The 27707-nt window shown below is 39.4% G+C and overlaps 1 protein-coding gene across 12 annotated transcripts in view; it reads right to left on the bottom strand.

Moving 5' to 3' along the window:
• Syne1 (spectrin repeat containing nuclear envelope protein 1) overlaps nt 1-27707 on the bottom strand; it is a 436344-nt gene that overhangs the window by 8817 nt on the left and 399820 nt on the right. For 9 of the 12 annotated variants that reach the window (XM_071612898.1, XM_071612900.1, XM_071612906.1 and 6 more), the window contains 14 exons: nt 22495-22682; nt 21471-21621; nt 18145-18327; nt 17745-17882; nt 16180-16371; nt 14978-15302; nt 12995-13063; nt 10964-11106; nt 9150-9276; nt 7759-7970; nt 5268-5468; nt 3960-4088; nt 2322-2534; nt 1234-1326 (listed from right to left, as the gene is read on the bottom strand). In XM_071612898.1, coding sequence (XP_071468999.1) covers nt 1234-1326; nt 2322-2534; nt 3960-4088; nt 5268-5468; nt 7759-7970; nt 9150-9276; nt 10964-11106; nt 12995-13063; nt 14978-15302; nt 16180-16371; nt 17745-17882; nt 18145-18327; nt 21471-21621; nt 22495-22682 — 2364 coding nt within the window. The remainder of the gene's footprint in view (nt 1-1233; nt 1327-2321; nt 2535-3959; nt 4089-5267; nt 5469-7758; nt 7971-9149; nt 9277-10963; nt 11107-12994; nt 13064-14977; nt 15303-16179; nt 16372-17744; nt 17883-18144; nt 18328-21470; nt 21622-22494; nt 22683-27707) is intronic. The other 3 variants (XM_071612903.1, XM_071612904.1, XM_071612905.1) reach the window with 2 other exon arrangements.

The raw sequence follows: 27707 nt of genomic DNA, 5'->3' as shown, positions 1-27707 counted from the left end.
TGAAATGATCAGTACCCACGGATCAAGGAAACTGGCTTTTCTTGTGTCGAAGAAATAAAACGAATTCACATCTACATTATTCATCCTTAAAGAAACAGAAGTTGTGGCGTCCACACCACTGTGGGCATAATTTCCCTCACTTTTCATGGAAGAAGCACAAATGAGTGTGCCACTCCAGTGTCTCCGCATATTTACTATAAAATTAGACATAGCCTACTATGTACGTCAAAGACACTTTACATATTTTTTTTTCACCTTTTGGAGCACTCCAACCATATTAAAATTTTGGACTATCTCAGGACATTGTTGTTTATAGTGATGGAGCCCAACAAGTTACATCAAAGCTAAAATTTCAATGGAAAAGCCAGTATTCCTTTACATTCTTAAACTAGGATCTACAGGAAACTAGTGAATGTAGTAAAAAACAATCCTAAAACGAATAATACATTTGTCAGCATAGAACATAAGTGTCTATAACAAAAAAAAGTACAAATAAAGTCATTACTTCTAAAAACTGAAAAAAAAATGGATGAATAAAATCATAAAGCCAGACTAAAAAAAATAACAAAAGAAAAAACAAGCTTCTATTTACACAGAGAAATCAAGGTATAGAGGGTAGCAGGGGCCAAATTTGTCTTTTTGTCCTCACTGTGCTCTGGTGAAGCGGCCCCCACCAGGCCTTGAGGGTGGGTCTGCTCGAGTTGTTGCCACTTTAGGGCAGAACAGTCACGAAGCAACTTCAGGACCACCACTCAGAAGCCCCTCAACTTGAGGAACAACAGAACCACCCTTTAGTGGATGCACAGGATGTTCACCGTGCCCACCTCTGGCTCAGGCACTTTGTACGTGGCAGCCCATCTTGGTTAGGTGGACACAGCAGTGGTGGTTTGAAGGAAGGAGTCGCTGAAGGGACACAGGAGCACCATTCTGGAAATGGCCACTTGAGCAAAAGCAAAAATAGGCATACATATACTTTTTTTTTTTTTTTTCCTGCATACCAACCACACGTTGAGTCCTGTTTCTTTTTGAAAAACAGAACTGCTGTTTTCCATTCCTTAGCACATGCTGGAAGGGCACGCGGCAGGGCTAAGAGCAGCTCTATGCTGGTGACAGCCCTCTCCTGCCTGGGGACTCCTGCTTTGAGCCTGTGGACCCTGTGATAGGCACAAATACTCTCATACCCCAGTGTCCCTCCCCCCACGGGTGACCTGAAAATGAACAGTGAAAATTTACCGATTTCTGTCTGTTCGGGGTGCTTCTTCCTGATGCAGGACTCACAGATCCCGAGGTGTCCAGCTCATCAGCAGAAGACCAGGAGGACAAGTCCTATAAGGGGGAAAGTTCTTTGAACAAGGCCACAAACCACAGCCATGGTGGCTCTGTATACACAATGTATTTCCCACCCCAGCCCTACGTCGCTTCATCTCCTCCATAAATTCAGACCATTCCTTGTGAAAAATGGAATCAGACAATTGCAAGAATGGGACCTAACCCTTCCAGTGCACTGGGGCTTTCTGACTGCAAGCTTGGCCCTTCTGGAAATTGCAGCTTCAGTGTTGTTATTGCAGCTTTACTATTTCTTAGTGTCATGGATGTGAATGAGCTGATACTGGCTTGGGAGAGATGTCTGCCTGAGGCTCACTCAGGCCAGGCCTTGAAGTCAGAAACAAATGAGAGTCATCCAGGAGTCTACCTTATGGAATCAGAGAAAGCCTATTCTTTCTGGCACAGCTGCTATTTAGAGTGGATGGCTCTTTTTCATGCTTATAGAAGGACAACACATTTGTGTGGATGACAGGGTTTCATGATTGAATGTTTGCCATCTCTCCAAGCATTGGTGGGCCTACAAGTATATTTCTTAAAACAAGAATATTACCATGGCACCGTGACTTGAAAAAAAATAGGAAAGATAAATGAGCAAAAGACCATGTTCTATGAATTAATTACCATATACATAAGAATTCATGCCTTTCAAGTGTTGAATACAAAACTCGTGGGCAATAATTGTTTGCTCTACCAGGGCTGTGTATCTGAAAATGTGTGAATTCTTAACTAAACAAGGGAGAATAAAATGCTACAGCAGTGGTGGTAATAGGGTTGGTAGCAAACAAGTACAAGACATGGTTTAGATTGAGGAGAATCAATAGTAGCATACTGTCATGAAAAGCTATGAGTCTGCTTTTTTATTTGGAGGCAGGACTTGGATCAATAGTGCCGGAGGTGGACATCCATTCTGGTAAGTGCTGCATTTAAAGCTTTTCTACCACAGGTGGAGAGGATGACCTTGGCCTTACTGTAAACAGAGGTCTGGCTAGGCTTACCTGCTGACTGCTCGACATGTCCAATAACTTCTCCAGATCTTTGATATGCCGACTGACCTCCTTCAAGAGAAGTTTGAGCCGGTTCCCAATAACATGGACTTTTTCTTTGGCTTCTAAACAGTCTGTACCTTCAGCATTCACCAGGAGTTGGCCAGACATGTCTTGCAGTGAGGCCACTCTGAGCTGGGACTCCAACAGCTCACGCCTTATTTGCTAATGTATGGAATAGGAAATATTTTTCTAAGAATTTGTAATAGCTGGAGTAAGTTCCCAAAGTGAGCAATTATATCTGAGCATCAGAATGATGGGCTCGCACCCAAAACAATGCTGCAGCTCCTGGCCTGGGAATTGGGGACTGGTGTTCTAATTCTGGCTCTGCCAAAAATGCTCCCCAAGGCCTCTGAACCTCTCCGATCTGAGTTCCTCATTGGCTGCCTGGTCCCAGTAAGTGTTTTTATAAGGTTTAAATTAGGTGATGCATATGAAAATACTTACAATGTAAAGTACCATGAAAATGAAACTTAGTCTTTTCAACAGAAAAACAAAACATCTAGATATAACAAAATTCAGATATGTCCAGGCATACTCTGATATCTGGTCATGATTTTTAAAAAGATACAGCTTAATGCCAGAGATCAAAGTTGAATAAAAACATAGCTCTTGTTTTCTAAGATCCTTATGGTACTAAATTAAAAACTGCCAATTCTGCAGTTTGGTAACTCTTTTTTTTTTTTTAAATATTTATTTATTTTTTTTTAGTTTTCGGCGGACACAACATCTTTGTTTGTATGTGGTGCTGAGGATCGAACCCGGGCCGCACGCACGCCAGGCAAGCGTGCTAAGTTTGGTAACTCTTAAAAGTTAAGATATAACATTTAAAAAATACAGAAAGTCACAACATGCAAGGTATTTTTCTCCTAATGGAACTCAAATATGCTTTCTAATCATCTATCAAAGTTGCGAAATACAGCATCCTTTATATTGTTCCAAGATCATTATAAGAACCTACCCAGCCTAGCATGGCATAAATTTCTCATTCAAGAGAGAAATTAACTGTGGAAGGTAATTCTTTTGTTGCACTTATCAATGAATTGTTTAGCCAATAAAAGGAAACATGATTCTTTAAGTCAATTTCTGCTTGAGTTTAGTGCTAGAAAAATATCTTGATCCTTAAGAACTGGTATATTTTGTTTGTCAGATAATGACAGAGAGTGAACGAACTGTGTTTCTCTTTAGTTTTGCTTTCAGAAATCTTGGTGCCAAGGTTCATGTTTCATCGGTTTCTCTTAACAAGGCCTGTATCTTTCTATTTTAATTGTTTTATGTTCTTTTACAATAAGCCACCAAATAAACTTTTGGGGCATCGATACAACATATAAAGCTTAAATTAAAAATAAACATAATTCATCAAAAAGCTGCCATAATAAACCCAAGATAGTTGAGATTAACACAACTAATTAATGAAAGGTAAGAGTAATACAAATGAGCAATGGCTGAAGTTGGCCGATGTCATCTTCTGTGCATATTTGTTTCACAAAAACTGAAAACCATAGGAGTTAAATTGGGGACTTCAGTTGGGGTATGAGAGATTATAATGCAAAAGGTAAAAAACCAAGCAGAGGCCACGAGAGTTCTTACCATAAGCTGTTTATGTTGGTCCTGAAGTATCTCTGCATCAAGGCTGGCATCGATAGGGACAATTTCATTTTTCCTCCTGTCGATATTCTCCAGCATCAGAAGCAAACCATGGCTCATTTCATGGAAATCCTACCAAAATATACAAACCCTGGATAACCTATTTCCCAGAATATATTTCCATTCTTTCCAATGGCTACCATTGGCAAATGCACATTGATTTTAACATCAGTTACATGACTCTTTTCTGAGAGAGGCCCTGGTGTTGATGATCTAATCTTGAGTTCATCTTCTTACCAAAAGCATCTCAATTATTACTTGGGGGAAAATTTAGATATAAAGTAAATTGGTATCAAAATACTTAATTTCCCACAGGAAGAGTCATGCTAATAGTTTGGAAGAAAACAATTCTCCTCTTATCTCTTTTCAGAAAATCTTCCCATGTTTGAAGGCCTAGGCCCAATCCCATCTCCCCTTCACTCACCCACTTGCTCAGTGATTCAGCCTGCAGTCAGTGAAGGTCTCCTATGTGCCAGAAGCTGCACTAGGAGTGGAGGCGGTGTGCAACAACAGCTTGGGTACCTGCTTTCAAAGAGGCTTCACCTCCTTCATCATCTCATTGTGCTCAGAATATGACCCAAGCTCCTGGCCAGGACCTGCAATGCTATGTGGGATCTGGCTCTTGACCACTTCCCCCAGCCCTTTTGCTCATTTTCGGACTCCCTCACAATATTTTGGTCAAACTGGCTTCTTTCATGTCCTAAAAGATGCCATGCCCTTTTCTGCTTCTGGGACTTCTCATCCATTGCATCTCCTTCTTAGCAACATCCTTCCAAGGTTGGTTCAAGGGACTTTAGAAAGCCTCTGACTTTCCTCCCAAAGTGGCTTTCCTCAGTTACTCTTGTCTTGTCTTCCTAACAAAAGCAGAGGCTACACTGTATCATAGCTGCTCAGTGACCTATCTGGCTCACAGTGGAAACAGCAAGTAACTGTGGCAAGAATGGATAAATAGATATTGCAATATCTTCCTTTGATCTTGAAGAAATAGCTGTGTGCTCAGAAGTATGTGTTGAATGAATGAATGAAATAAATGAATGAGTCAAAGAAGGAATGGCAGAACTTGAGAGATGGGAAGAAAATGAGATCTGAGTCCTTATACCTCATTCAAGAGTACAGATTCTCCAATAACTTGAAAAGTTTGGAGGCGCAGTTATCTCACTCAAACACTGATCTGGGGGAGCAACTGCACCTCTAAGGTAACTGAGATATGAACCTATGGCTTCAAGTCTCCAAATGCCAAGCCCCACCCACCTGGCACTGCATCAGTGCGTCCTGCAGCAGTCCCCGCCAGTCCTCCAGCAGAGAGCACACCCGGTCCCAGCGCCCGTTCATCTGGGACAACCGGTCCTGCAGGTCCCGGCTCTCCTTACTGTCAGCCTGGGTGAACTCAGAACTGCAGAGATTGATGGAGAGGATGATGGCTTTGCGGTGGTCCACGGCTCTCTGAAGCTCCTAAAAGAGAAAGGCGAGCAATCAAACAAGAACCATAATATAAAAACATTTTAAAATGTAGTTTAAAACTCTGGAACATGTTTTACTCCTATAAAAAGATCCATTTATTAAAACCGGCCTTTAACAGGACCATTAAGGAATAGATGATGAGAGCCACTGAGAATGATACTGTAATCACAAGAAATCAATTACAGGACACTTGACAACACGGATAGATCTTTAGAAAACCAGATGCATGAGAAATCCAAACCTGGATGAGCACTGATACCTGAATGCACACAAAATCCCACATTTTTCAAGAGTGCATATGAACAAAGAATGACTAGTAAATATTTCAGAATGGTTGCCAAGGCTCTGAGGAATAGGAATGCAAAATCAATGAATGAAAATGATAAATAAAGCAAAATGGAGCTTTGAAGGAAGAAATGATAGCTACATGCAATGAACTAAGGAAGCTGTTGAACTTGATTTCTTGCACAGTAGTTCAGCCACAAAAAAACAAAACAGAAACCTGGCTCCAACACTTTTGGGCAGCTGGACACCTGCTTTTTTAAAAAAAAAAAAAATCTTTTGCATAAAATGATTGATTTCTTAATCCTAGGTCACTAGACTAATGGTGCTCAACTTGTGTGCATAAGAATGAAGTGGTGAGTTTTTGATAGTGGGTTTCAGAGCCCAGAAACTGTAGGCACAGGGGCTCACTGGCTGAGAACATCACCACATCACAGGCCATATTCTTGTGATGATAAAGAGAATAAATTAGGTATTTTATGAGCTAAATAGTTTAGTTTGATGTCACCCCCCCCCCAAAAAAAAAAAAAAAAAACATGACCGATTTTTGACTTTATGCATTTCTAAACAATCTAGAACTCAGTTCTAAGAACTTGAGCACATATTAATTGTGGAGTGTCTGGGTGTTATTTAAACATCCACAGATCAAGCTTATGGCGGGTGGGGAGCAATTGTGGAAATCACAACTACCTAGGCTGTATTTTATTATAATTTCTTACTAGTTTTATTATGTCCCTAACTTGACTTCATTTTTCACTTTTCAAGGGGTTCTTAACATCCTGGTCTATAAATTGGAAAGTACTTAATTGTTCCATAGATTTATTTACAGAAAACAGGAGGGAAGAGGAAGGGCTACAGAGGCTACTCCTTCTGCTTATCATACAGGCTAACTTCCAAGGTCTTATTTTCCTGCCCTGATCTCCTGAGGTCTCAGATTCTGGCCAGTACTTTCTTTATCAATTTTCAAAGGAATTTGATTACACTAAAATACTGTTTAGCTAGAGTAACTTAGGGACTCTAATGAAAAACGCAGTTCAGTATGCAGATACTCTAAACTGCATCTTCCCTCCTGTGCTCTGTCCTGAAATTCATAGGGTTGGTGCAGAGACCTCTCTATAGGATGCAACTGTGGGAAATCTTTGGGGAAGACTCATTTATCTGTCTGAAAATTTAAAACAAAATAATACAACCACTCAAAATCAAGCAACAGAGATAACAGCCCCAAGTAAATAGCATATGCTAAAACCACAGGAACACAAACGCAGCACCCTTAATTCTGGGCTTGAAGATTCCGGGCAGAAACATTCTGAGGAGTAGCACATCTGAATGTTCATCAAACAAAACCCCCGTCCAGGGGATGCTTACAAGTTTCCACATGAACATAGCTCAATAGCTTGGACTAAGGAGTTTTCAGATAAGGAATTGGAGTTAAGGTAAGCTATCTGCACACCACATCCTCCCAGTCCCAAATCCAAAGTAGGTGTTTAATCACAATTACTCCAAAGTTTTGTTTTGTTTTTCTGATTATAGTAAAACTGTTTTTGCCATAACAACCATAATCAATTTGGGAAATTTTGCCACTTTGAGAATTTCAAATGGTCTCATCAGGTCTCTTACAAATTCACACAAATACAATCTTGGAAAAGGTTTCTTTCCAGCTATGGATAGAGATATGCATGACTCTGAGTATACTTATGTTGCCCGTATAAAGAGGTTAAATAGGTCTCAGAGGTGCCTGGATCTTTCATAAAACTTGAGCTATTTCTTAAAGTACCAATTCATTATAATATGGTCCTTCTTTCTGCTCTTCCAAACTGCCTTTATGAAACACATCAATTTGGGACAGATGGGGCCAAGAGCAGCATTCTTGTTAATTTTGGTTAGATAGTTTCTTCTGCTGCTCCAGGGGATACAACCATCAGAGCTAGCAGTTTCTGAACAGGTATTGGTGTGTGGTGGCTTTCTGTTTGGCTGCTGAGGGAGAGGGAGAGGTAGCTACCTTGAGCTTTTTGATTTGGAGCTCGATGGTCTGGATGTCGGTGCTGAGCTCCAAGCGTTGGAGATGCTCCAGTTCTTCCTCTGTCTCCCCCAGCCAGGCCCAGATGTTGTTCAGGTCCGAGTTGAACTGCTGCCATTTCTGGAGGTTCTGCTTCATTCTCAACTCCTTGCTCAATGCCTGGGCCTGTAACAGCTCCCATCGGTCAATGACACCTGGCAAACATGCACAGAACAGTGAGGGGGTTTCTCCACCTATGACATTTAGGGAATGCTTTAATCATATGGTGGTGTCTAACTTTAAGGAGCAACAGAAAGAAAAGTGATTCTGCTGGACATTTCTGTTGTCATTTGTAAATGACAGCTAAATGGGTCCAATGGCTGTGTTCTCCCCATTTGTTTTTATAATGATAATGAAGTAAAAGAAAAATTAGCTACACTGTGATGAGCTTTATGAAGAAATGAGCAGCCATATGCATGAAGAGATCATTCCATTCTTTTTTATACTAGTAAAACTGTAACACATTATAATTATATGTAATAGTGGAATTCACTGCTACACATTCATACATGCATACAATATAACAATGTGATTTGGTCAATTTCTTCTCCAATACTTCCCCTATCTCAATCCTCTTCTTTCCCCTGCTCCAACACCCTCCTGGTTTCCTTTTTTGTTTTCATAAGACTCTCTTCCCTATTTTTTCCTGTAGCTTACAGATATAAGAGAAAAACGTATGATCCTTGACTTTTGAGTCTGGCTTATTTTGCTTAACAAAATGCTCTCAAGTTCTATCCATTTTCCTACAAATGACATAATTTTGTTCTTTTTATGACTGAATTAATATATATATATATATATATATATATATATATATATATATATATATATATATATATATATATATATAACTTTTTTTTTTTACCCATTCATGCACTGACAGACACTTAGACTGTTTTTATAGTTTGGCTATTGTGAATTGTGCTGCTACAAACATGGGTATGCATGTATCACTATAGTATACTTACTTTAATTCTTTAGGATAAATAAGAAGGAGTGGTGATATGGGTCATATGGTGGTTCCATTCCTAGTTTTTTGAGGAACTTCCATACCGGAGATCCTTCTGTTCTTGGTTCCTTCTTATAATAGACTCTGAGAGCATACTTTTAAAAAGTTGACTAGCTACATCAGAGACAGTTCATTCAAATAGACAGAATGGGAAAACCACCACCATGACCTTCACCTCCTGTCTCTGTCATGGGAGAACAGGAGACCCTGGAGAGTTCTCAGGACAGAATAGAAGGAGGCTGAGCAGCCCAGTAGAACTTGGGTGTGACAAAGTGCTTCAGGATCTTCTTTTTCGTAATGTCTTGAATGAGCACAGTGCACTCACCAGCTGTCTGGGTCTCGGTGCTATTCAGGTTGACAAAGCCAGGAAAGCTGTCTTCTTCCTCCTTCAGCTTGTGCTCCAATCTCCTCACTGAATCTATGCTGCCACTACATTCTCCCAGCAGTTTCATCTGTTTAGACATAAGAAACAGCCCCCTATCACCAAAGCTCTCACAAGGACAAGAGCTTCCAGGGGAGGCACCTTTTGACTTCCAGGGGAGGGCAGTGGCTGTATCATACTTTTCTGTGCCACTTTACTAAAAAAGTAGGCATAGTTTAAAACCGTGCTATCTCAACAAGCGATAGATATGGCATGACACAAGAAAGCTATGCCTTAAAGATTTGCTGTGCATGCATGATTGGCAAGAGAAGCCCTCGGATTTCTTTTTAAACTCCTAAATCAGAACAGATTAAATCAATCTGGGACTTAAAACCAAGAGCCTCAGTTGGCAAGGCAATATATAATTTTTGGCAAGTTGCTCTCTGTTTTTCCTTGTCAAACTGAAATGTGGAAGCACTGATATTACCACAAATCTCATGAGAACATTTCTGCATTAAATAATTAAAATACTTAAAAGTATAAAGCAATATTAAAGTCAGTGTTTTACAAGGAAGTTTAAGCAATATTTAATAGGTATCGAGGGACTAAATTCTAAAATCAAAGGAAAAGCTGCCAAATCCATTTTAATATCATCTACAATATTCTAATATTAAAAGGATAAATCACCTCAAGGCATTCTTGCTGTACAGATCGTAACACTATCTCTTAGAGCCCTTAAAACAGATAACAGTGCTGTTAAGCTACTTTGATTACTTTTGATCGAGGATAAGTACAATTTCAGTGATGTCAGCATAATGATTAAAAAATTATACATTTAAAGGCAGGTTTTACTATATAGAAGTAATTATAAGGACAATTAATATCAACATTTATTGCTAGAACAATTTTCTTCCCTGGTTTAAAAAAGTAGTACGTGTGAATTATAAGTATACTAGGGAAACTACTTTTTCTTTCTTTTTACTAAGCAGTCTTTTAAATGTGAAAGAAGATCTGAAGCAGGAAAGAGATTTACCCTAAAATTATCTTGCTTAAGTATGTGGAGGAAACAGGTCCTTCTCTGAGAAGAATTACTTGATGAATAACTGAAGCAGGATGAAGAAAATTATGAGAGATAAAATACATAGCTAATTGCTGCACAAATAAAATTGGTGATAAACATAATCCCTTGATGTCTTTTCCCAAAATTCCTCTTTTGAGTTATAACAATTGCAATTCCTTTCTCCAAAATGAGCACACAAAGAACAGAGGATGGGCTGGGGGTACAGCTCACTGGTAGAGCCCTTGCCTAGCATGCACAAGGCTCTGAGTTCTATCCGTAGGAATCAAAAAAAAAAAAAGAACAACAATAGAAAAACAAAGATTTAAAAAAGACTCCCAAGGTCATTCAGTGAATCAAAAGCCCAGGAAAAGAACTTTAAAAAATTCCATGTTAGTAATCTATTAGCTAAAATCTTCTTTCAAGGATAACCTTGATTCAGAAATTATTAGTTGAATTGGATAAATGCCTAATGACATTTGGGAGCCAAAGCCTTTTGTTGCATTCAACTAAAGGATCTTCCTAAGTGCTCAGTGTAAGGAACAGGCTGGTTATTAAAGTACCAGGTTCTACTCAAACTTTAAATAGCAGGGCTTTGTTCTGCAAATCCACCTTCAGGAGTTCAAGGACACTCAGAGCCCTCACAGGGCACACAGACTGTTCTATGTCACTGAATTGTGATCCGGGTGCAGGTCAGGAGCAGGATGGTCAAGTTACTCACATAGCCTTTGTAGCTGGAGTCCAGCTCTGGCCCCGTGGGAGTTTTGCTGCGAAGAATATTTTCAGTTTGCTGCATCTGGAAGCGGCTGTCATCCAGGGCTTTGTCCAATTGTCGGATCTGTGACTCCAAGGCGCTGCGATCTCCTGCAGTGCCAACCATAAGAATGCTCAGTGGCCATGCTGTTAGACTGAGTTCAAGTTTAACATTCAAGGAGAAGTTTCAGAAGTTATTTCAGCTATGGCAGCATAGAAGGGGTGTGTCTGGGAGTAATTATAAAGCAAATTTAGTATTACAGTGCTGGTGGGTTAGATGTTTAAGGGGCTAAACCAATGAATGTGCTTCCCTCGAGTGCCAGCAGCCTGGACATTGAAAAGGGTTCTGCAGTTGATTCTGAATAACCTTGAGTGTCCATTTCCTCTCCCAGCTGATCCCCTGTCATCTGAATGCTGTAGATAGTGGAAGGCCTTTCTGAAAGTCTGAAATGGTGCCTGGCACTCCTCCGGAAGCAGGAGGCAGTAACTTCCCTGACTTTTTCTGTGGTCATTTACTAAGTAGAGGGTATTGCACTCTCTATCCTGCCTTTCTGTATCACAGGAGACCACAGTGCCACTGAAGGCCCAGGTTGTTGGGACATTGCATTTAAGGAACAAATTCAAGTTAACCAGGAAAAGACTAGCTCAGAATAGACATGGAGACATCAAACTAGCAGTGATTTGCTTTTTTTGAGGGGGAGTATCGAACTCAGGGGTACTTGACCACTGAGCCATATCCCCAGCTGTATTTTGTATTTTATTTAGAAACAGGGTCTCCCTGAGTTGCTTAGTGCCTCACCATTACTGAGGCTGGCTTTGAACTTGTGATCCTTCTGTCTCAGCCTCCTTGGCCACTGGGATTAAAGGTGTGTGCCACTATGCTGGACAGTGATTAACTTTGATCTAAAACCTGAACAAAATGAAGAGAAAGTTAAGATTTAAGCACATTCATCTAGGCAAGGTCTTACTTATTGCCTAGGTGTTGGCTGATTTTTCTCTTAGAGTTGTGACATACTATGTGTGTATGCATTTGCCTGTGTTTGCACTAATGAATTTGTGTGTGTGTGTGTGTGTGTGTGTGTTACAGTCTTTCAAACTGAACAATAACACTGATTATCAGAATGGATCTGGCACAGGGTGAAAGCAGAAAAAATATTAGTAAGCGCTATTAAATTTATTTATTTTTGCAAAAGAAGCCCTCTAAGTACACCTGGGAGAGGTCTCTCACTGACAATTGCTGAGAAAATAACCCATTCAGCAATGTCACCTCACTTCCTGTCCTTTTGCTTGTCTTTAGAAACTGATGTGCAAACTAGTAACTCCATGATCATGTCACTGTTATCCCAACTGTCCCCAGTTACTGATACTGAACTACCATTTGTCTAATGCAATACTGAGCAAAACCAGTTCCATTTTTTTCTTTAATTCTTCTTGTTTCAAGAAGAGATTTTATCCTTTAAGAAATCAAAGGCTCAAGAGATTGTGGAATACATTTTTCATTTCATATTATTTTACAAGACTCCTTAGATGAAAATGATGGATTTTTAGAGCTAAAGTCTTATTTCACCCTTGTCTTATATGGGACCTCTGAGATGAGCAGGTTGCATGGAGGGTGTGCTGGGTCACTCACCCAGCTAGAGGTAGGTCACAACCCCCAGAAGCTGGCGCTGCCACCATCAAGTGGAGTGCCAGGGCTCAGTGCTGAGGACTGGCTTTCCCTCTCATGTTTCCTGCTGTTAATGGGCATCCGAGGTCTGCACTTAATGAGACTGATTATCATTTGACAAGCCGAGAAGTTATTTCATTGCACTTGATTACTAAAATTGTATTCTCGGTGTTGGTCAACTGGCTGCTTTTTTCTAGCGCAGTGGGGATTGAGGGAGGTTGTGCCTTAGCATGCTTGAGCCCCCCGAAGCTGTGAGAGATGGAGAAGCTGTGCTAAGAGAGGTGTCTGGTTACAGCAGGAGAAAGGAGGCTTGCTCTGGCTTTTCATGCCTACCAGAGGTATCTCTGATTGCATTTTCTGTGAGTTTTACATAGGCCTCAGGGCTTTCAGGGATCACTATATCTGCAAAAAGAGCACAGTCTAAGTTGACAGCTACGGGCTGGAAACGTGATTCCCTGTGGCAGGAAAATAACTTTCCTGGGGAAAAAGAGGAGGTTAGTTATTCCAGACAGATGGCTCCGGTGTGCACAGAGGAGAGTGTGCACATTCACCAGACACTTCCAGAAATGAATCCTACTAAGAACTCATGTTGAAGGACGGTGTTTTTTGAGCTGGGCACTGTTTTAAGCACTCATTTTTCCTCCCAGAAACCCTATGGCTTGACTGGTAGTATTATTTCCATTTTGTAGATAAGAAAACTGACATCCAGTTTAATGAAGTTACATATCAAAGTTTAAACAGGTTTTCTAGAGGCAGAACAGGAATTTCAACCCAGATTCTAGAACAGAGCTGACCTTTATTTTCTCTATGTAAACCACATATGTAATTATAGAGGTTTAATAGCCATGGTAGAGCGTAGTAAGCAGATGAAATTGACTTTAATGCTATATTTTACTGAGTCAACATATACAAATTATGATGTAATCAAAATAAATATTGATGATATTTTACAACCTTTCTTTGTAGTAAGCTTTAGAAATTGGTGTGTAAGTAAGTGCATTTTCCATTCACAACCCATCTCAATTTGCACAGTCACATTTCAGTGCTCAACAGTCATGTAGGTGGCAACATTTTAGATGGTGCTGATTCTGATGACATATGCCTAGCTAAGGGGCTCTGGTGTCAAGAAAATGGAAATGTGAGAAATCATTTTTGTTCTTAGAACAAAGTCACATGCATTGGGAATTCAGATGTGAACCATCAGCAATAAGCTTTTTAGGGGATTATGAGATGCACTTTCATGTGCTGTAAATCAACCTCCAATGATTTATTCTGTTTTCCTCATCTTCCATACCATGAACCTCCTTCTCTATCTACCCCCCTCTTCACTCTATTTCCTCCTTGAGTTTTGTCCTTCTTGTTTTCCTCTAGACACATTTCTTGTGTGATTCCCTGTATTCCAGGGACAATTGCCATTTGCAAGTGGATAACTAGCTCATCTGACTTTCTGGGTCCTGAACTTCAGACCCAAGCATCGACTCCTGGATCACTGCATCAGGGATTCTTCAAACATCTCTAAATCAGGCCACACACCACCCACACAGCACATCCCATCTCACTGCTGTGCCTCCCTTGCCCAGTTGTTCCACAACATTTTCTCCCTTTTGTGATACTCAAAGGGTAGGATCACCCACAATGTTTACATCAAGCCCCAGTCAGAAAACTGTCTCCATCTGGAGGATGGAGGAGTCTTCTCCTCCTGGTTTCTCACCTCCTTTACTCTTCCTAGACCCAATGCTTCTTCCTTAGTTCAGACCACCATACTGTCTCTGCTCTGGATTATAAAACATTTCCATCTGGACTCTCTTCTGCCCAATATGCTTTCCTCCTATAGAATCTAGTTGATCCAATATGAAACTATGCATCTGATGACCTCTCTCGTTAGACCCTGCTGGGGATCCCTACTGCCTCCAGGGTAAGAACCAAACTCCTTACATGGTGAACAGACCACTTTATGACTTTGTCTTTCCAGGGTCACTTTGTCGACTCCATGTCACCTAACCTACAATCTTGCTATTCTGGAAAAACTTCAGATGTCCCAGGGCAAGGGGCAGAGCTCCTCTCTTCTCCTCTGGACATTGCCATGTCCACCTTACTGACCGCTACTCATCCTTCTGGTCTCAGCTTACAAGTCTCTTCCCTGAAGCCTCTCCTCTGAACTCCAGGCCAGTTGCCCATGACTGCCCTTCCTAAGCCACCACAGGGACATCGCCCCCCAGCCTCAGATGGCTCACAGAAGCTGAAGCTGCCTGTTTTCAGCATAGTATCAACTCTCTTTTATTCCCCTCCAGCTGGCACACAGGATGGCTTTCCTACCTGATAAGCCAACAGCTCCCCTGAGGTAGAATTCCTTGTCTTCCTGACCCTCTTCATCCTCAGAGGGCAGAGTCCTGGACACTGCAGACTCCAGGTCACGACTGAGGTCATAGTCATGATCCCACTCCAGGGGGATGGAGTCCACGCTGGCCGGGGTGTCCCTTCCCGACCGCTCGCTCCGGAGGGGCTGGGGAAGGGAGAGGGAGGGGTTGGAGGAAGGCTGCGGGGAGAGTGCGTCCGCAGAGGGGTCCTGCCAGCGCAGGTCCGAGAGAGCAGCAGAGTCATCGAGCTCCCGGTCAGAGAGGTCATGCTCATCGTCTGGCAGCTAGAAGGGAAGTGAAGCCAACTCTGTTACTGCCCTCACCTCTCAGGCTCCACCTCGCAGCAAACCTCGGCACTGGAGCCCAGAGGGCCACACGGCTACCAGGCAGCAAGAACAAACTTCCCCATAGCAAGTAGATAAGACCCTTCTGGTCACTTAGAAAAGGCCTTATAAATCAGTCTATACAAGCCTCCATTTTATTGCCAGCAACATGAGAATAATATTAAAGTCAGTTTCAATTATGAGAGAAAATCAAATAAGATGATTAAACAAAGGGAACCTAGCACTGTACCTGCTATACAATGGGTACATAATGCCATATATTGGTAACAGAAGGAAATCACCAATAAAACCTTAGCTTCCCTTTTGGCCTTATGTGGCAGAAAAAAACAAAATACATGACCTCAGAGAAGATTCCCAACATCCTAATAACACCGCCTCTGCAGATGAGATGTGTTTATGGTTGCAAGTAGGAAAGCAGAAGAACAAATTCACCTAAACACAACCTCATCAGCTGAGCCACTATTGACATGGCTCACTTCATCTCCCTGTTTCTTCTAGAAGCTTCTTGGTCTTGCATAGAAGATATGCACTCAGAACTTTTTTCAAATCTTTATATTAACTCACCTAACAATCAAATAAATCCTTTTACAAGGTAGTTACTGCGAGAAAATGTGTTTCACAGTTGAGGAAACCGAAGCAAGAAAGGTAAGTAACTTGCTCTAAGTTTACAGAGCCAGCCTGTGTCAAAGCTAGGACTGAGCCCAGGTGTCTGGTTCCAGAGCCTGGGATCAATTCGTCCTCATTATTCTACCATATCCCACATAATCAGTTCTCTTTAGATTTAATGGCCATGGAAGAAAAGGGTAATGTCACCTACAGGCAGGCGGATCAACTTCTTGTGGTATCTTTCCACGCGCCCAAAGACCTCCTGGCAGTAGCGACGGAGTTCGTCCAGTTCCTCTTCGATGACTGCAGCATCGAGGGGCTCGCTCTTTTCTATCAGCTGTTCCCCTTGGGCAATTATCTGCTCAATCTTGTTGTGGTTTAGTGAAATTTCCTGCTGGAAGGCCTAGGGAGCACAAATCCATGTGATTTTTTTTTTGTTGTTGTTGTTGTTGCTCTCATTGATATAAAACAATAAATACACACTTCTCATTACATTAGAAAAACATTTTTTATGTAGGGGACGTTAGATTTACCGTATATGATGACAGGCCAAGAGGCTATACCCCTCTAAATTTAAACGTAAGATTTCAAGTCAGATTAGGAGGCAGAAATGGAAATATTAGAAAAGATCCTTTGATATTTAAATTTACCAACACAGACAGTGTGGGTAGAAAAGAGGGGGAAAATATTTGCATCCATCATCAAGTTAATAGCTCTGATATTAACTTGACCAATGGCCCATCTGCACATTCTGACTTGTATCACGTGATGTAAGTCATTTGCCAACCATGACTCAGTGAAGCTATCTGAATCCTCCTCAGGGGGATCCTTTTTTTTTCAGGATGTGAGTGTTAAAGCATGAAGTTGGAAAGATTCTAAAAGCAAGGAATCCTGATCTATATAGTTGGAAAGAGTTAAATCACTGGCAACAATTTAAAGTGATAAATTTTAGTTCAGTAGAAGAATAAATAAGAAAATTTCATAAGCTTCCTGGAGAATTGTTCAATTTGTTAAGAACATCGCCTTTTAAGGAAATCCTTATACAGAATCTACATCTCCCCTATTCAAGTTTCTAACCAGCCACTCTGTTTGCATTACACAGTGAAAGATACAAAATATATTTAAAATTAATTTGTCCTGTATGAATGAAGAACATATGAAATAAAATCCTAACATAAGAAAGTCATACTGTTCTAGAACATGGAAGTCAGCTAAACTATTTGTAAGTCCTAGAAACAAAATAACAAGAGAGGCCCTCTGAAACCTGGCAATCAAGCTACTATTTAAAAGTATATATGTTAATGGTGGTTGTCTCTGGCTAGTACTCTTTATTTTGAATATATTTTATATTTTCTAAATTTTCTTGCAATCAAGCAGAACAAATTGTGTGTATTTGGTACCAGGGATTGAACATACATGTATGTATATGCATATGTATATGTGTGTGTATGTGTGTGTGTGTGTATCCAGGGATTAAACTCTGGGGCACTCAACACTTAACCACTGAGCCACATCCTCAACTATATTTTATATTTTATTTAGAGACAAGATCTCACTGAGTTGCTTAGCAGCCTAGACGTTGCTGAGGCTGGCTTTGAACTCATGATCCTCCTGCCTCAGCCTCCTGAATGGTGGGGATTACAGTCATGCGTCACCATGTCTAGCAAGAAGAACTAATATTTTAGAGTTCTTTGTTATAACCTCACAAAAGAATCTACAAACTCTTTCTTTTGTGCTTTCTTCAAATTGATACTTTGAAAATAATGTATCTATTACCTTGAGCTGCTTTATTTTAGCTTGAACATCACACTCAGAAAAATGTTCGATATTAGTGAGTTGTAGATCCATCTCTGTTAGCCAGACCAGAATGCTGTCCCGCGCAGTCTCAAACTCCTCGCGCTGGCTAATGAAATGCTGGATGAGAAAGGAAGAATATAGCAATTAAAAAGTCCATGCCAACATGCTGAGGTGGCACAGCCGGTTCCAATGTCCTTCTGGAGAGTCACTTTCTCAACAAGGAAAGAGAACCCTGGGAACCTTCACTGGATCGCTGCCCCTACTACGCTCTTGCCATCCCAATCTTCCCCCACCACTGAGATCCTGGTTCAGGGTTGTGCTCAGAGGGCCCAGCCCCATCCCCTGGGCCTCTTAGTCTCAGAGGAGGCATAAGGGAAACCTTGAGTCTGCGCAGGATGGAGGTGACACGCTTCTGCAGGTTGTCCCATCTCTGGTTGCCTTCGTGCACCATCTGTTTGAGGCTACCTGCGGAATCTGTGCGATTCTCCCTGGCCAGGCGACGGTACTGCTTGTTGATCAGCTCCAGCTGGGTCAGGCTCTCATGGACCTGTCGCTGGAAAGCCTAAGACCACAGAGAAGATCAAAGTCAGTGTGGGAGATCAGTGAAGGACCTTCAGCCATGGCTCCTGGCTTTCACACAGCAGGGTCAGAGAGGATGGAGGTGACGCTACCACAGATGGAGGGAAAGGATGGTTTGTATTGGAGGTGCATGTCCCCTGATGAAAGCAGAGTCACTGATCAGCCTAGCTTAAGGAAAGGCAGGAATCAATCAAGAATCTGAAAGAAAATGGGAAATACTAATAAATCAATGTATCTGTAAATATATGTACATATAAATTTATGCACCATATATTCATATGTGTATATACATACACTATATATATGTATATGTAGATATATGCATATATATCTACATATATACATAAACACATATGCATATAATATGGCTTTTAAAATAATTAACAGTCTGAAAACAAATTTTCTTATCAAACAAACCAAGTATAAAAGTATATATATGGGGAAATGTGAGTTGGCAGTGTTCAATAATTCTAGCATCAATACTGAGAAAAGATATCTATAACAGAACTATTTATTTGTGAATTATGTAATTTTCTAAATACTCAGAAATGGATTCAATTCTGGTGTCCATTATGAATGAAATTAAAACCACCTTTTGTGGAAGGACCTCTAAATGCAAGCTGTTACCAACTTTTCAGAAAAGCACTATAGTAAAACACAAGTAACTTTCCATTTTTTAAAAATTTTGGAACATCTGTTGTTCCCAGTAATTATTCACAGTTTTTATAAAACATGTTAGTGCTGGTTACTATTTAAGTCATGCTACATGCCTTTTATAGATTCTGCAGTTAAATACCTGGCTGCTCTGTTACTACAATATACAATAGGCCAAGAATCATTTGGCCAAAATAAAATGAAGCTTCTTTTTCCGAATTTATTTGTATGATTTATGACTGATTTTTATCTTAGCACTAGACTAAAAACTTTATAATTATTGAATCAGACTGTACTCATCTAAATTCTGAAATTCTATTTTCCTTGGCTCTTCATATTGTTTGCATGGTATTACGTTTCTGCCTCGTAAATGTTTTCTTTCTGAGAGTTGTCTTAAGACAACCCAGTGAGTCCAATCAGCATTTCTATAAAATTTTAAGTTATTTCCCCAGTGAAGAAAGTGGCAAGGCAGGTTTGGCTTTTGATGTTACTAGAAGTCAAGATACTGCTTGGCCACTAGGTTGGGGGTAAAGTACCCAGGGGAGGCAACCCAGCACATTCAGGTCTCTCCCAATATTTATGCAATGGAATAGGCTAAGGATTGCCCTTAAGCAAAATTTTCTTTTTGTGACTTATTTTCATCTCTTCAAAAAATTTACTACACAATTGGTGATAAATGATAGCATCAATCATTAGAGGGACTGACTATATGGGTAACTTTTGCTGTAAATTCAGAGTTTAAAATAGCATCAAGAAGGATCTTAAATATAATCTTCTTTGTAGTATAAGCCAATTATATGGGTTTTGACCTTATTGAAGCTGAGTGCAATAAGACTCAGGACAGTAGCACTTCCAGTAGCACTGGTCTGCATCAGACTGACCTGAAACCTACTACCATTTACTGTGGCTTTTTCTAGAAGTTTTCTAACAAAAAAATTTTTTATATGGAACATTTTTCCCCCTGGAATTTAGTGGGATAGTTTTGTATAAATCTAGGCAGAGCAACTCATTTATTTCACACAGTAATTGAACATTTTTATAGATTCACATAGCTGTCCATCTGACTCTTAGATTGTAACCCCACAAGCACAAAAAGCAAACTTTGTATTTCCCATCATAGGCCTCAGTAAATGCCTGGTTAACTGATGTTGGAAGGTAAAAATGAACCCTCCTGGACTTGGTTGGATTTTTAAAATCTTATTTCTAAATATTTTGAAAAGGTTGGGGCAGAATTAGCAATGATAAGAAGGCATCAGAACTGTCCATTCTCAGCATATATGAGTATACATCTGCTTATCAGTGGGAACGAAAGAGAAAAGAAACTCCAAATTAAAAAAAAAAAAAAAAAAAGGTCCAATTTAGGCTATGTCAAGGCTCTGTGAAGATCAGAGGCTGCTGAGAAGTTGGAGTTTTGTGGTACTGCAGTGATGGAGTAGACTCAAGATTGTGCAAACCAGCGAGGAGATGGAATCAACTACTGAATGATTTCTTTCTTTATGAATATTATTACACTCCTGCTATTTTTATCTCATGGAGTTAAAAAGTCTTGGTGAGTCAAGAGGACACTGGTCTTTGTTGTTTGATTAGAAAAGAGTTATAATGAAAGGAATGGGTGGGGGGACAGGAAATAGGAAAGATTGTGCAATGAATCTGACTTAACTTTTCTATATACATATATAAATACACAACAGTGAATCTCCATGTCATGTACAACCACAAGACTGGGATCTTAATTAGAATAAGATGTATTCCATGTTTGTATAAATATGTCAAAATATATTCATGTATAACTAAAAAAACAATTTTTTTAAAAAATAATTTTTAATTGTTGATGGACCTTTATTTTTTTATTTTTTTATATGTAGTGCTGAGAATCAAACCCAGTGCCTCATGCATGCCAGGCAAGCATTCCACAACTGAACCACAACCCCAGCCCCCAAAGAACAAATTATTAAAAATACATTTTTAAAAAGACATGAATTATAATGAAAATGTCCTATTCAATTCTGGATCCAACCCGATCTTATCAATGATTAAAATTACTCATATGTATGCACATGCATTCCAATTCAGTAAAAGAAAAAAATTGAGAAAGAACATTTAGAAGGTAGATTTTTATAATATGGAACACTACCACATTGTAATTTCAGAAAAGACGAGTGACTGAGAAGAATTTTGAAATAAAAATAATGCTAAGATTATTACAAAACACAAGTCTTGTTTTGTAATAGAATTTCTTTTTATTATTACTTTGTAATTCTCCATAATCTGAAATGGAAATAAAATCTTCCTTTACCCACTTCCTTCACCCCTTCTTATGGGGCAATATCAACGTGGCCACAAAGTCATCACCCAGCTATTTGAACAAACAGCATGGGGGCGGAGAGTTAGCTTATGTCTTGAACACCAACTCCTAGCTGGCTACTACTTCAATAGCAAAATACGCATTAAATATTTGGAATTCTAATTCACCTCAAATTTCTTTAGTTCTTCCTTAGCAACTGTATAGAGCACCCCAGAAGAGCTGGGGAAAGCTGCAGTCCTTTCTGAAATCTTCAGCCAATCTTCAAACCGAGAATAGTCATCCAGAAACTTCTGCCACAATCTCCAGGTCTCTTCGATTCTGAGACAGAAAACGAAGGAACAGACTCCCATTATTTAAGACTGTTTATGCACCAGAACCCTGTCTGATGCCTGCAACAGGATTAAGAGTGCCCAAATAAGCAACTGCTGTGCCAAACAATAACCTTGCCTTGAGCCAAACTGACCAGAGAGAGGGAAACAACTGTTTGAGCTAAAATAAAACAGCTGTTTTTTTTTTTTTTAAAGCATGCCCTGTAGCTCTGGCTTTGGAATTAGTCAAATTGAATATCATGAGCACATAATGTGAGCTGCCATGGATGTTTGTAAGGAAATTTTGAAATGCAACATGTTGAGTGCTGATGATCCATTAAAATATACCAGGTTTGAAAACCCACTAAATTCAACTTCACACTCACCTGACGTCAACCTATGACAGCAAGATAAATATCAAGCTTTTAAAAGTCACCAGAGACCATGATGATTCTGTGTTTTAAGTCATTACGATAATGTTGTAATAACACATCACAGGTTTCTGCCACCCTAAATTTCAAAGGGCTTAAAGATGAAGAATGTGTCTCTTCATTATGTAATTTTTAGTAAAAGAATGATACTTTTTTTTTTTTTTTACAACTGCAAATTCTGCAAAGTTATTCCTTCATGGCAAGGCTGTTTTATTATTCTGTATGACATTTAATTGGTAAGGTCAGACACAACTCGGCATGTTATATTTATATATTACCTTTACACCTACTTATTTTCCCAACTAAATGTAGATGGCAGTAAGTTGGGGAAGCCAAGGCTATTTTTGGACACTGTAACCAAAAGGAAATAGGGAGCCATGGATACTCTGGGTCTTTTTTTTTTTTTTTCCTTTTTGGTCTTTGCTCTTCCCTCACTGAACACCCCAGCTCACTTGAGCCTCCTTTCCATGGACATAGCACAGATGTTTCTCCACCGCCGGTCCAGGTTTCGAGTAGCCTGCTGGATCGAGTCACACTCAGCATCGGTGGCACAAGCATCACAGTCATGCAACAGGACTTCACACAGGTTAAGGACGGAGGCAACACCGGTACTGTGCTTCTCTATGTCTCTCTGAAGCTCCTGAAGGGAAATGCAGCATGCTTTATTCCCAAATACCACATAGATGGAAAGGAGAAGCTGCAACATTGTTCAATGCCTGATAAACGGTAGGCTAACCAGCGACCAGCATTTCACCTCTTTGATGGAATGAAGTTTCTGGAGTCACATTTATGAAGTCCGGCAAGCTCTAGGGTACACTATGAGAAGATGGTCTAGAAATATTTTGGCTACATGAACAGTGCCAAAATGGAAACTGAACAAATGGAATGGACTACACTAATGGAATGGACTACCCTTCTTTCATGATTGGAAAATGAATGTGATGCTCATCTCGACTCTAGAAACTCTGCTTCCATTCTAATTGATGGATCACTCAATGAAATTTATGTGCACCTATTATAGTTAGTATTCAAGAACTGAAATTTAAACCTCAAAGATCTGCAAACTGTTCTAAACAGTTAATACCACATTGTTAAAAGGTGTCATGGTTTAAGGGACCTAGGTTCTGTAGGATATGTGACATTACCATCAGCAGCTTTCTCAGAGTGTGATTTTAAATGTGGAACAAAAACTAGAAGTTAAATTTCCCCTAATTTCTACATGTAAACTTTCATATTAACTACATATAATGTAAATAAAATGTGTTTCTTATTTTCTCCATGAGTTTTGCTATAATTCAGATTTGCAATGTCCCCCAAAGGTCTTATGTTAAAGGTGTGGTCAGCCACCAGAGATATTATTGGGAGGTGGTGGAACCTTCAGGAGGTGGGGAAAAGGAAGTGAGGTCACAGGGGGGGTATGCATAAAGGGGATTTGGGGAGTCTAGTCTCTTCCTTTTTCTCTTATGCCTCCTCTGCCCACCACAGGTGAACACCATAATGTGCAGGGTCATCACAGGCCCAAAGTAACAGGGCCAAATGCCCATGGATAGAAACCTCTGACACCACGTGCCAAAATAACCTTTCCTCTTTATAAGCGTCTTATCGCAGGCATTTCTTCTCAGTAACGGAAAGCTGACTATCAAAATCTCTTTACTTATGGTAAGAGTTCCACTGCAGGTCCAGTTTTCTGCTTGTCCTCTTTATCATGTTTCTTTTGCAGCTCTTGGATTTGCCAAGGTTGTCTCTTCTTCTAATAATTATTTAACTTAGATACCTAGAATTTATATTCCTGTGATGTTTTTTCTCTTATTTTTGTCTTTAACACCCTGTTATAATGTCTGCAAAAAAGGCTAACATCTTGAATGTAAAACAGTAATTTGGTTAATTTTTGAAGATCTTATAAACTAGATGTTAGAAAATAAATTATCTTTAAAAATTCCTAATTTAGTAAATATTCTTTCCAAATCTCTAGCATAGCCTCTTACACTTATATGGAAGAGGACATCAAAGGATTGCTGATCTCAAAAATATAAAATACTACAAAAATTAAACTCAACATGTGCTTAAAAATATAGAGACTTATATGAGAGCAAGAATAAACTTTAGGAAAAAGTGTTAGGCATCTGAATAAAGCCTACACACTTAAAGCATAACATTTTGACAAAAATTCCCAAGGACTCAAAAGTTTTTATTGAAATCAACATACATATCACTATAAAATCATTCAACATATGAAATAATAAGTGATTTTATAGTGATATATATGAACCCTAATATAAAATAATATTTTAATCTTAGCTTTAACCTCCATTGGCAATATGGTCTCAACTTAACGCATATGAATCAATGTGGTGGCACATGCCTGTAATCCCAGGAACTTGGGAGGCTGGCACAGGAGGATCACAAGTTTTAGGCCAGCCTCAGCAACTTAGCTAGGTCCAAAGCTACTTAGCAAGACACTGTCTCAAAATAAAAGTTAAAAAAGGACTGGGGATGTGGCTCAATGGTATAATGTCCCTGAGTACAAAAAAAAAAAAAAAAAAAAAAGAAAGAAAGAAAAAATAGTCACCACATAAAATCTCTGAATTAATTTTTCTTTTAACAAAGAGAAATTTGACAAATTTAACCTAAAGCCATTTCAAGTCTATATCTTAAGTATGTAATTCCATCCAAATAATTCTGTAAGAATTCAGTACATTGGAAAAAGAAACACAAAAATTCTACAGGGAGGGGTTTTCTTTTCTTGCATAAAAATTCTGTTTTTCTAGAATGAGCAATCCTCTGTCTCAAACATATATTGCTTGTTTCTAGTCTCTCTCTATGGGAATAATAAATGCCCTAGTCCAGCAGGTGATGTAGTATTGTTTTCTTCCTTGGAAACTCTTTCCTCAAGCACCCTCACCCCTGCTCCGAACTGGCCACAGCTCACTGGCCCACAGGTCAGCTGTCCTCAGGGGCTCCCTTTACCTTTATCCTGGAAATTCCCTTTTTAAATTTTTTAAAAATTTTTGATTAGCATGCATTAATTATACATATGAACGGGGTTCAATGAAATGCTATCATACACAAGTGCACAATGATCAAATCTCACCACCTTTCATATACGCACCTATTCTACTTCCTGACTTCTAGCAATCACTATTCTACATTCAGGTTGACTTTTTTTTTTTTTAAACTTCCACATATAAGAGAAAACATGCAGTGTTTGTCTTTCTGTTTCTGTCTCATTTCACTTGACATGATGTTGATATAATGTCCTTCAGATCTATCTATTTTACTACAAATGACACAATTTCATTCTCCTTTATGGATGAATAACATTCCATTTTTCTTTCTCTCAAGCTTTATGTTTCTTATCACTTAGTGCCATTAGTGTATGCAGAATAGCTTTCATTCGTTTCCTGTAAATGGGTTCATAGGAGGTAAATTTTTGTTCATTACTATGTTGCTGAGGCTGACTTTGACCTCATGATCCTCCTGCCTCAGCCTCTTGAGTCACTGGGATTATAGGCCTGTGCTACCATGCTAAGCTCTTTTTCAGCTTTTAAAGGAAATGTGCCAGGGTCTCCAAGATTTCAGTGTTGTTTGGGAGAAGTCAGAGTTTTTTCACCCTGGAAACATTAAAGGTCTTCTCTTTATCCATTCATCTATTGAAGGGCATCTAGGTTGCTTCCACAGTTTAGCTATTATGAATTGAGCTGCTATGAACACTGATGTGGCTGCATTACTATAGTATGCTGATTTTAAGTTCTTTGGGTATAGGCCAAGAGGTGGGATAGCTAGGCCAAAGGATGGTTCCATTCCAAGTTTTCTAAGGAATCTCCATACTGCTTTCCAGATTGGTTGCACCAATTTGCAGTTCCACCAACAAAGTATGAGTGTGCCTTTTCCCCCACATTCTTGTCAACATCTATTGTTGTCTGTATTCTTGATACTGCCATTCTGACAGGCGTGAGATGAAATCTTAGTTTTTATTTGCATTTCTCTAATTACTAGAAATGTTGAACATTTTTTCATATATTTGTTGATCAAATGCATATCTTCTTCTAAGAAGTGTCTGTTCAGCTCCTTAGCCCATTTATTGATTGGATTGTTTGCTTTTTTGGTGTTAAGTTTCTTTAATTCTTTATATATCCTGGAGATTAGGGTTCTCTTTATTATTCATGTTTGGCAATTTTATAATGTAGTGTCCTGGGATGGTTTTGCTTTGTTCTAAATTTTCCTGGACACTTATCAGGCCCTTATGATACGTGAATGTCTGTTTTACATTTTTTTAACATTAGCACTTTGATAATTTTTTCCTCCATTTAAAAAAATTCTTTTTGGAAATTTTATGCAATAATTGAATTTTGAAATTCCTGCATTAATTTTTAAAATATTTTTCTCATATTTTCAAGTATGTATCTTTTTGTTTTACTCTGTAGGAGATACTGTCATTTCTGAAAATTCCTTTTTTAAAAAATAACAATGGCATCCTCTTTTTTTTGAATGTAAATCTGTAGTTTCTATAAGAACTTTTTATAAATAAAATAAAATTTCTTCCTCTTTCTATAATGTTCCCTTTGATTCTTCCTTTCTTTACCCTGTTACCCATTTATTTTGGCCTCTGTTTCCAATGTAGGAGGTAGAAGCTTTCTTAAACCACAGAGGTTCTTGACCATCCACACATCCCTGAGAAGGAGTCGGCTACAGGAAGCCATGTCTAGGCCATGCCAGCCAGCGAGCCAGGTGGGGCGTGGCCTTTACAGGTGCCTGTTAGTACCACATCTGAAGGTGTTTTCCCTTGTCGGGGTCTGTTTCTCTGTTTCTGTACAGTGACTGCTCCAGTCTCCTGGCTGGGGTGTAAGCCTGGCTCTGACACTGCTGGAGCCCTGCTGGGAAAGAAGGGCTGGCTGCCAACTTCTTCTCCATACTTTGAATACCAGCCTGATGGTGTTCTGATCCCCACTCCCAAGTCCCTCTGGTTTGCCTTCTCCTGAAGAGAAGGACCTGAGGGTTATCCTCTGGTTTTTTGCCAAAGTGAAATAGGGCTGTCTGGCTTTCTGGGCTGAGGGGGCTCTGCCAGTCTCAACACTCCTGAATCATACTTTTATGCAATGTTCCCCCTTGAAGCTCCACAGACAACCGGCTCAGCTTGATCACCATTCTGTGCCTGACTTGGACTCCGTGGCGTAAATCAATCTTCTCCACCCTCCACTCTGCCAGCGCCATCAGTATTCATCTATTCATTTTCTGTCTTTCAAAATTCTACTGGCTGTCTGTCATCTCTATCACGTTCTTTCCTGTTCTATTTACCATTGTGGGTTTTGACCTTTTTTCCCTTTTGACCATCATTTTATTGGAGACTTAATAGTAGGTTGAGCTATAAATGCATATGAACAATTTGTCATATTCAACTAGATACTCTTTTGATTTTCATACATTGGCTAAATGACAATACTGGTCATTAGCATTTTAATCCTCATTACTCAAACACATCATTACCATATTTTACAAAAGAATTTAGGGAATTTAAAGCAAACTATAAGCCACAAACTGCAATCATCAAAATCTCAAACATTAGCATCCTTCAGATGATTTTAGTCTTAGTCTTGCCTTTCCTTGGCTACTCTCATTCCCAAGTTTTTTTTTTTTTTTTTTTTTTTTTTTTTTTTTTTTTTTTGTG

This window comes from Marmota flaviventris, chromosome 6 (genome assembly GCF_047511675.1).
Source record: "Marmota flaviventris isolate mMarFla1 chromosome 6, mMarFla1.hap1, whole genome shotgun sequence".
NCBI lineage: Eukaryota > Metazoa > Chordata > Mammalia > Rodentia > Sciuridae > Marmota > Marmota flaviventris.
This window is presented reverse-complemented; position numbering and strand designations above follow the sequence as displayed.